General features: G+C 36.0%; 1 protein-coding gene across 1 annotated transcript in view; it reads left to right on the forward strand.

Annotated features, from left to right (window-relative positions):
* LOC103259118 (dmX-like protein 1) overlaps window positions 1-10514 on the forward strand; it is a gene marked incomplete at its 3' end in the record, with an annotated part of 61331 nt that extends 50817 nt beyond the window's left edge. Inside the window, exons 12-19 of the mRNA XM_021711716.1 lie at window positions 202-414; window positions 2902-3155; window positions 3264-3945; window positions 4035-4156; window positions 7219-7308; window positions 7957-8059; window positions 9896-10015; window positions 10296-10514. Coding sequence (XP_021567391.1) covers window positions 202-414; window positions 2902-3155; window positions 3264-3945; window positions 4035-4156; window positions 7219-7308; window positions 7957-8059; window positions 9896-10015; window positions 10296-10514 — 1803 coding nt within the window. The remainder of the gene's footprint in view (window positions 1-201; window positions 415-2901; window positions 3156-3263; window positions 3946-4034; window positions 4157-7218; window positions 7309-7956; window positions 8060-9895; window positions 10016-10295) is intronic.
* Window positions 10515-10980: the final 466 nt, after the last annotated feature.

Here is a 10980-nt window from a genome sequence, read left to right on the forward strand (position 1 = left end):
CTCTCAATTTTGCTGGGAACCTAAAACTGCTCTAAAAAAATTGTGTTTTAAAAAAGCTCAAAATAAAATTTAAATTCAAAAGTGAAGAAGAAATAAATATTTTCAGATAAAATATAAATGTAATAGTAATAAAAATGGGCCATGTGAATGTTTTGTATGCTGTAATAAAAATTTTAATTGTGTTATTTTTTTTTCTTATAGATATTCCACTTCTTCCATCTATTACTTCTCTGAGTCTAAGTGAAAATGAAGAGAAGAGTGGACCTTTTGTGGTACACTGGCTAAACAATAAAGAGCTGCATTTTAGTTTGTCTATGGAAGTCTTTTTGCAGCAACTTAGAAAAAGTTTTGAACAACCATCTTCTGAGGCCAGTGTAGAGGACTCTAATCAGGCAGATGTAAAATCTGATGAAGGTAAAGCTTTAAGAAGCAAGAACAATTCAGTTTTGTTTAAAATAGTAAAAGTTTTTATAGTAATTAAAACTAGCTACTGTCAGAAATAAACGTCAAAATTGCAATGACATAATAGAAATCTGGAGTAGCTCTTTTAATAATCCAGTGTAGATGTTTCTGTGGCAAGTGGCTTTCTTCCACATGGTGATTTAAAGACATGGGTTTTCCTTTCTTGTGGTTTTGCCAACCCCTAGGACTTTGCTACTTAAAGGACTATTCGTAGACTAGCAGCATTGGCATTACCCAGGAGCTTGTTAGAAGTTAGAAATCTCGCCGGGCTCGGTGGCTCAGCCTGTAATCCTGCGCCTTTGGGAGGCTGAGGTGAGTGGATTGCTCTGAGCCCGCGGGTTCGAGACCCATCTGGGCAGGCGAGACCTCATCTCTACCTGCCTGGGCAGCGAGACCTCATCTCTACAGTAAATCAAAAAATCAGCCGGGCATGGTAGTGCATGCCTGTGATTCCGGCTACTCGGAAGGCTGAGGCGGAAGGATCGCTAGAGCCCAGCAGGTGAGGCTGCGGTGGCCGGGAGCGGCCACTGCACTCCAGTCTGGGCGACTGAGTGAGTCTCTGACTGAAAAAAAGAAAAAAATTAGCTGGGCGTGGTAGTGCGTGCCTGTAATTCCAGCTACTCGGATCGCCGGAGCCCAGCAGGTCGAGGCTGCGGTGGCCGGAGCGGCCACTACACTCGTCTGGGCGACAGAGTGAGACTCCAACTCAAAAAAAAAAAAAAAAAAAAAGTTAGAAATCTCAGGCTCTGCACAGATCTACTAAATCAGAATTTTCAATTTAATGAAATTTCTGGACGATTTGTATGTACATTTAAAGTTTTTTGTTTTGTTTTGTTTTTGAGCCAGAGTCTGCTGTCACCCAGGCTGGAATATAGTGGCATGATCATGGCTCACTGCAGCCTTGACCTCCTTGGGCTCAGGCAGTCCTTCTGCCTCCTAAGGAGCTGGGACAACAGGTGCATGCCACAACAAGCAGTTTATTTTTTTGACTTTTTTTCTTTTTCTTTTTTTAACAGAGATGAGGTCTTGCTATGTTGTGCAGGCTGGTCTCAAACTGTTGGGATCAAGCAATCCTCCTGGCTTGGTCTCCCAGAGTATTGGGATTGCAAGTGTGAGCCATGACATTGGGCCTGAATACAGATAGTTTTATTTTTAAAGTTGTACTATGGGTTTTCATTCTTAAATAAAATTTAGGTTTCACAATTTGTTTTAATTCAGTCAGTATTGGGCAAATTTCCATCTCATTTTTAACAGTTATTGAGTAATCCATGTGTAAGAGAAATCTTAAAAATTCCTCTAATGATATTTAACTTGACTTAAAATTTCTTTTATTATACTAATAATGGTACAGTGAGACTTTTAAAACTCTTTCTGTGAATTTTTCTATAACATAGACCCTAGTCGCAGAATTTCCAGGAAATATACTAATTTTAAATATCAATAACTTCTGACAAATTGCCCTCCAGAAGCGTTTTACCAGTTTATACTTCCTCTAAGTATGTCCAAATATACTTTTTACATGTGCTTGCCAACAGTGGATCTTTTTATTGTATTACTTTTTTTTAAAATGACATCTTGTTTTAATTTGCATTTTCTTGATGCAAATTGAACAGAATGAGTATCTTATGTTCTAGCCCTCTGTGGCTTGCATTTTCATATCCTTGCCCTAATTTCCTTTTGAGTTATTTTTATTTTCTTACTGATTTGTGTATCTTGACTTATTTTTTAATCTGGTAAGCAGTCAAACTTTTTTTACATGTCTCTTTAAAGAAAGAATCTATATTCCTATCCAGGAGTTAGGGGGAATATGGGGACTAAGATTTTTGAAAGAGGTGGGAATACACATATTTACCTGTATCAGTAAGTTGTTATTAATTAATAATATGTTGAAGGAAACCTGGAAATTGGCATCATAAATGTATTTTCTTAAAATGGTTTCTTTAAGATGTCATATCAGTTATAAGTGCATACACCTAGAGGATAACTAGTATAGCATGTACAGGTTTGGATAAAACTGGAACTGTGAGTAAAGGGCAAATTACATTCAAATAATATATTTAAAAAATTTGGATTTGAAATTTTAAGCCCAATTCTAATTCCCTCATTTTACCATGAGCAAAACTGAGGTCCAGAGTAGCAGAGTCTTAACTGAAGGTTAACTAAGTGGTTAAATGAGGACATCTGGATTTAGAATCCAATTTCCCTATTTTCCAGTTCAATATTAGTTCTTCTACAATAATGCATTGACTCTTAAAGGTCTTCTGATTATTGAATTAACTCCAGTGACCTTATATTCCTGGAGTAAAGTTTCTTTAAAGGGGAACACGTTTCTTAAGATGAAAACTATTGTTTTTCATCTTGAATGCATTTACAGGGACATTTCTTAATTTATAGAAATAACCTGATTGTGTTTACTTGGTCATGAACTCTTGTTTATAGAAACAGATGATGGTGTTGATGATCTGAAAATAAATCATGAAAAGAAGGACTTGGGCAGTGATAAAATGGTCCCAAACTCAAGTTCTGCATCATTACCATCAGCTGCTATTGATCATCAGATTGAAGTACTTCTGTCTGAATGGAGTAAAAATGCAGATATGCTATTCAGTATTCATCCCATGGATGGTTCTTTGCTAGTCTGGCATGTGGATTGGCTGGATGAATACCAGCCTGGTATGTTTCGTCAAGTACAGGTACTATTATTATGATCTCTGGAGAGCTACTTGTTTATATGTGTACTGTTTTGTCATACTTCTTTGTGTAATTTTTACATGTTTTAATACTTGCTTTTTAAATTCTAGGTGTCCTTTGTTTCCAGAATTCCAGTAGCTTTTCCCACGGGTGATGCTAATTCTCTCTGTAAAAGCATAGTGATGTATGCCTGTACCAAGAATGTTGACTTGGCTATTCAACAAGGGAAGCAAAAACCTTCTGGCCTGACTCGTTCCACATCAATGCTTATCTCTTCTGGTCAAAATAAATCACCTAATAGTTTAAAATTGAGTATTTTTACTCCTAATGTTATGATGATTTCCAAGCATGCTGATGGTTCTCTGAATCAGTGGCTGGTCAGTTTTGCTGAGGAATCTGCTTTTTCTACAGTACTCAGTATTTCCCACAAATCCAGATATTGTGGTCATCGCTTTCATCTTAATGATTTAGCTTGCCATTCAGTATTACCATTATTGTTGACAACGTCACACCATAATGCACTAAGGACACCAGATGTTGATAACCAAAAACACCCTTTTGATGCTATAAATATTGAATGTTCTTTGACACAACAAAATAAAAGCACTGCTGATGTGGCATTTCAGGATCCCAATGCAATTTACAGTGAGCTTATTCTTTGGAGGGTTGATCCAGTTGGGCCATTGTCTTTCTCTGGAGGAGTTTCTGAGCTTGCCCGGATTAATTCCCTTCATGTTTCTGCCTTTTCCAATGTGGCGTGGCTACCCACTCTTATACCCAGTTACTGTTTAGGTAAGCATTCTTATTTTTATTTCAGTAATTTAGATTTTCAGAAATCATCACTAAAGGTTTAAATTTTAAATATTTCTAAATACTTTTAGGTGCATACTGCAACTCTCCTAGTGCGTGTTTTGTAGCAAGTGATGGACAGCATCTGAGATTATATGAAGCGGTTATTGATGCCAAGAAACTTTTATTTGAGCTTTCTAACCCTGAAATTTCTGTAAGTTATAGCTTTTAAAAGTTTAAGTACATAATACAATCTTTTACACTGTTTTATACTTATTGGTTATGTTCTAGAATTGTGGCATATAGTTTGTAATAAACATTTGTATCTTTATGGTTTTTTCACATTTGTGTTACACTCTTATAATAAGTCTAAGCTCCTTTAAAAAGAAACCATTTCGACTGAGCACGATGGCTAAAGCCTGTAATCGCAGCATTTTAGGAGGCCAAGGTAAGGGGATTGCCTGAGCCCATGGGTTCGAAGAACAGCCTAGGCAACTTGGTGAGACCTCATCTCTACAATAAATAAAAAAAATTAGCTGGGCATGGTAGCACACGCCTGTAGTTCCAGCTACTTGGAAGTCTGAGGTTGAAGGATTATCTGAGCCCAGCAGGTTGACACTTGGGTGACTGTGAGCATGCCACTGCACTCTGGCCTGGGCAATGGAGTGAGATGCCAACTAAAAAAAAGTAAATAATAAAAAAAAGAAGAAACCATTTGTTTCACTCATTCAAAAATTAGAGTCTAGTCTTATGCAATATGTGTTTCTGTAGCACTTTTTGCTCATAGATAGATGGGGGACTATTGACAGTATAATGTGAAAGTTATGTTGGTTCATTTGCAGTTTTTCCCTAGGCATAAGGAAATGGAATAACAGGAATAGAATTTTAATCTTAAGCATGAAAGGAAGAAGCCCTCAGTTTGGTTGTATATCAGGCAGTAGTCCTTTCAATACTCTTGCAAAGCTTTTGCTTAATGACAGGCCACGCTTCTTCCTGTGTCTAAGAGCAACCTATCAACTGCATTATCCCAGCACCTTCAGCAACCAAGAGGTTCTACTTTTTTGATTTTGGTTTTTTAAAATATCCCCAGAGGCAGCCTTCAGCTGTAATAAGCTTCCTGTTAAGGTATTCAAGTCATCTTCTCAACTATTTAATGTAGTTGTTAATGCTCTGGTTTGAACTTTGCGTAAATATGAGTGGTCTGCTCCAATCCTGTTTTTATCGTAAGTTATTTTTAATGCATGATTTTGTAGAACACAAGATTTTCAAAACACACATATAGCGTTATAATGGAAATCCGTATATTTATTGAGGGTCTCTATTTATCAGGCATTGTTTTAAGTACTGGGAGTGTAGATGTGCACAAAGCAGGCAAACATTCATATCATTGAACTTATATTTTGCTGAAGGGAGATAGGAAAAAAACAGATAAAAATCTGTTAATTAACATGTGCAATGGAGAGAAACAGTATTGCGAAAGAAGTAGGGAGATCCAGGTAAGATGCTGGTTGGGGGAAACTTCACAGGAAAAAAGTATCATTTATTTAAAAACATGAAGGAGGTGAGGGAGCTAGATATGTCAATATTTAAATGAAGAGCGATTCAGGAAGATGAATAGCCAGGTCAAAGACTCTGAGGCCAGAGCATGTTTGGTATGTAATAGAACAGCAAGGAGGCCATTGTGGCTAGAGCAGATTATATGAAGTGCTGAGTAGTCATGGATAAAGTCAGAGAGTTAGTCTAGCAAGTTCATACAAGGCCTCATAGACCTCAGTGGTAACTTTCACATTTATTCTCAATAGCTTGAAAACCATATGGTTTAGGTTTTATGGATTACTGTGGTAGCTGTATGAATTAGACATGGGAGACAGAAGTGGAATCAGAGAGACTAGTTTAGGATGCAATTACAGTGATCTAAGAAAGAGACAAAGAGGTTTGGATGGTAACAAAGTGATAATGATAGAGATGACAAGCATGGTTAATTTCTGGATGTGTTTTGAACATTGAATAGTCAGGACTAGACTGGATATGGAATGTATGTGAGAAAAAAGTATGACTTCCGTGGTTTGTGACTAATCATGAAGAATAGAACTGCTGTGAGTTGGAATAGGGAAGAATATAAATGAAACAGATTTTGAGGGGACAGGGAGATTGAGGAGCCTGGCTTTGGACATGTTAATTTTGAAATGCCTACATAACATCCAAGAGGGTCAGTAGACTAGTTTATGGAGTTTAGGGGGAAGTCTGGCCTGTAGATATAAAAGAGTTATCAACATATACATTTAAAGTTGAGAAAGTAGATGAGATCATTAAGGGAGTAAGTATAGTTAGAAAATAGAAGTGATGGAAAGATTGATTCTAGAGCATTTTATTGTTAAAAATAGAGTGGAAAAAAGTAGATATATAATGGAAGCCAAGTGAAGAAAGTATTTCAAGGAGGGGAGGGTGACTAATTAGTCAGATCAAATGGGGCTGATAGAGAAAATATGATAAAGCTTGATAATTGACCACTGTATTTAGCAATGGGATCTTGACTACAACAGTCAGGACATAAATGGCTGAATAAATCAGCATGTATAATAGTATGTCAACTTGTTTCTTTAGCTCCATCCTTCCCACCTCAAATTAATGCTTAAAAAGCACTAATTCTTTTTTTTTTTTTTTGAGTTGAGAGTCTCACTCTGTTACCCAGGCTGGAGGGCAGTGGCATGCTCCCGGCCACTGCAGCCTCGACCTGCTGGGCTCAGGCGATCTTTCCACCTCAGCCTTCAAAGTGGCTGGAATTACAGGTATGTGCCACCATGCCCGGCGAATTTTTTTTATTTATTGTAGAGATGAGGTCTCACCAAGTTGCCAGGGCTGGTCTCAAACTCATAGGCTCAGGCAGTCCTCTCACCTCAGCCTCCCAAAGTGCTGGGATTATAGACGTGAGCCACCGTGCCCAGCCAAAAAGCACTAATTCTTAGAATATTTGTAGAAGATTTAAGTCAGTTTTTCACATTTATGAATATAAAGTATTTTTTTTCCTAGCAGTTATCAAGCATTGCTTTTGTTTTTTTCTGTACCAATGGAGCTGTAGTGCTTACTCATTTCTGTGTAATTCCAGTAAGGCAAAGGCCTAGAATGTTTGTAAGTGAAAGGGACTATGTTTAGCTCTACTTGAAGTTTACTTTTATGTATCTGTTATACCTGAAATTTCATATTATTTGCTCTTAGTTACTTTTGAATTTAATTGTACAGTAAAGGAGATACCTTTTTTTTAAAAAAAAAAAACAGAAATATGTTGGTGAAGTGTTCAACATCGTCAGTCAGCAGTCGACAGCCAGGCCAGGATGTATCATTGCATTAGATCCCATTACCAAACTTGTAAGTATTAATTTTTGTTGTCAGTAGATTAAAAAAAAATTTATGAAAAAATTTTGTATAAAATCTGTATGATAATTATTATAATTTGATATTTTGCTATATATTTGTATATAAAGTAGTTCAGTAAATTAATCTAATGTCACATACTAGATAACATGCATTGTACATTTTACTTTCTATACTTCGAACTAGAAAACATCAAATTATATTTTCATATATTTAAAAAATTATATTTTTATATTACTATATGTGCAACCAAATATGTTTTCAAACATTGACTCTTAAATACATTATGAATATTAATAGTGCCATATTGCCATAGATTTAATAAAGTATCAGCTTCCTCATTCCATGGCAATGAAAATCACTAAAAAGGAAACTGGGTTCGTTTGTGTTTGAAATAGAACACGTTGGTGGATCTTGTTGCTTAATTTGTAAAGAGTCACTGTAATGAAAGTAAACCATTTTAACCAAAATTTTACAGTTTCATCTAGTTAATCTCATGGAGGTCCCATCGACGTATAACCTGCTAAATTTTTGACCTTTTGTTTGTTTTGCTTGAATATTCCATTATGGAGTACTATTTTTCTGGCTACTTAGCATTAGGTAAATATATGTCAACTTATGTTGGTGTTTATTTCTATTTAGCATGGTAGAAAAACTCAACTGCTTCATGTTTTTCAAGAAGACTTCATTTTGAATAACCTTGAGAAGAAAAGTCTGGGAAAAGACAACACTTTATCTGATGCAGGTAAAGAAGAATTTTTATGTAATGCGAAAAACTATATGCAGTATGTTAGGCAATTAATAAAGATGAATTGGTATAATGCTTCACATCATCTATTTGAAGTTAAAATTATTCTGTGTAGGTTTGCGATATTATTTATCATAAATGTTTCATTATGTTTCATTATTAAAAGAATTTTTGCTATGTTGCCCAGGCTGGTCTTGAACTCTGTGAACTCACAGGCATGAGCTCCTATGCTTGACTGAAATCTCTTTAAATTAAGATTTTTAAAAGAAATTACTCTTCTATTCATAAGATTGAATTTTGCTAAGATCATCATCTGTTCCAGCATTTTATTTTCTTCAATTTTTAAGTTACTTTTTCTTCATTTTTTTAACTTGAATTTTTCACTTTGTGGTTTTAAAAAATTTTTTCTTAAAATATTCAGCAAATTCTTACTTTCATTAAAAAATATCATCTTCGCCGGGCTCGGTGGTTCAGCCTGCAATCCCGCGCCTTTGGGAGGCTGAGGTGAGTGGATTGCCTGAGCCCGTGGGTTCAAGACCTGCCTGGGCAGCGAGACCTCATTTCTACAATAAATCAAAAAATCAGCCGGGCGTGGTAGCGCGTGCCTGTAATTCCGGCTACTCAGAAGGCTGAGGCAGAAGGATTGCTGGAGCCCAGCAGGTTGAGGCTGCGGTGGCCGGGAGTGGCCACGAGTGGCCACTGCACTCCAGTCTGGGAGACAGAGTGGGACTCCAACTCAAAAAAAAAAAACTTGGCAAGATCTTATCTCTACAATAAATCTAGAAAAATTAGCCAGTCATGGTGGCACATGCCTATAGTTCCAGCTACTTGGAAGGCTGAGGCAGAAGGGTCACCTGAGCCCAGCAGGTTGAGGCTGCAATGGCTGTGAGCATGCTACTGCACTCCAGCCTGAGTGACAGAGTGAGACTCCAGTGTAAACAAAAACAACAAAAAAAAATTTCAGGCCAGGTAATCCCAGCATTTCTGTAGGCAGAGACAAGAGGATTGCCTAAGCCCACAGGTTCAAGACCAGCCTAGACAACATGGTGAAACCTCGTCTCTACAGTAAATCAAAAAGTTAGCTGAGTGTGTTAGAGCGCACATGTGGTTCCAGCTACTTGGAAGGCTGAAGTGTAAGGATTGCCTGAGCCCAGCTGGTGGAGGCTGCGTTGGCTGTGAGTATGCCACTGCACTCCAGCCTGGGCAACAGAGTGAAACTCTTACTCCAAAAAAAATATAATAATTTCCAGCAACAATAAACCATTGATTTTATGATATATTTTTGAAAGATTTATTTATTTATTTATTTATTTTGAGCAACTTGTATACTCTTTATGGAATTTGGGCTAAGAAAAATTGTTTTGAATGTTGTATAGTATAATAAGTGTTTACATTTTGGCCATTAGATAAACATCATGAAGTAGTCATTCTATTATGCAATTTAGTTATCTCGAAAAATGTTTCACAGCACCATTTTCATTGTGATATGTTGATTTAAAGTGTATATCAGATAGTTCCCTATCTGTTTAGAAATTTCTCACATTATAAGTCCAATCTATGTGAACAATTTGATAGTGATAGCTGTAATAATACGAACTTTTAACACCTATTAATTAAAAAATGATTAGCATAGCATGCATAATGCAAACATTTTAAGTTAATGCAGATTAATGTGGTAAAGTACTTGAATGTATTCTGTAATGCCACTTTGTATTTGAAACCTTAGGTAAAGGTTTTTATTTCTTTTTTTAATCCAGTTATTTTAACTTGGCATATTTAGTAAGTTCTCTTATTTATCCATGTTAATAGTGAAAAATATCATTAAACCAATAGGCAGCTCACCTAATGGATTTTCTGAAAAGTTCTACCTAATTGTAATAGAGTGCACTCAAGACAACCGTTCACTGTTACACATGTGGAATTTACATTTAAAGTCAGTTCCTGTCTCATTGGGTGAGTCTTTCTTTTTGTAACTTTAAATTGGTTTAAATTAACAGATTATGCATAATTACATAATTCAGGGCATATTTCTTCAAGCCATTCTTAAGTGGTGATAATTGTGGTTAATTTAAAAAGCAAAATGATTTTCTCATTTTCTTGCTGTAAAGAGTAATATTAATATGTTAACTATATTATCTTTTATAAAGCAGTTGTGGATAGTAAAATGGAGCAATTATAATATTTATAGAGTTCCATTGCTCCAGGTTTTTTTTTTTCCTCTTATGTTTTATAGATGAAAAAGTAGATAAAAAAATATCTGAAGCAGTTTGGCAACCAGAAGAACATCATTCTTCTCCAGAGAAAATCCTATCTCCTTTTTCACAGAAGTATCAGGCTTGCAGAGCAAATCTCCAGAGTACCAGCAAGTTGACTCTGTTTTCAGAAATGGTTTATAGCCAAGAATTGAATTTGCCAGAGGGAGTTGAGATAATAAGTATCAAGCCATCAGCAGGTTTGTACATTTTATGAAAAGACACTAGTCTAACTTTGTAACTCATGAATGTTTACCAGGTATTTAAAAAAGAGATGCTGTAAATTTCTCTTAAATCCACACAGAACCAGAAATGGAAATAATATATTCAAATACCCTAAATTGAAGACTTAAATTTCTTACTGTGTTTTCAGATTATTCTAACATTTATCAGCCAGTTCTAGTCTTTTTTTTTAATAATCAGTATTTTTTATTATGATGTTGTGGGGTACAGTTAAGGGTTAGGTATACAAATACGTTGCATTCGGGCACCCTATTGATAAGAGGTGCTTCCCCATCCCCAGATAGATATTTGCTACCGTTAATCCCATCTCCCTACCCCCCATATAGTTTCCCACTACTGTCAGTCATTTTCTTATAGTATTACATTGGATGTTCAAGGTCCATTATATGAAGAGAACATGTGATACTCGGATCTTTGTTTTTG

The sequence above is a fragment of the Carlito syrichta genome, unplaced genomic scaffold (genome assembly GCF_000164805.1).
Source record: "Carlito syrichta isolate Samal-C Ts95f unplaced genomic scaffold, Tarsius_syrichta-2.0.1 Scaffold302519, whole genome shotgun sequence".
Lineage (NCBI taxonomy): Eukaryota > Metazoa > Chordata > Mammalia > Primates > Tarsiidae > Carlito > Carlito syrichta.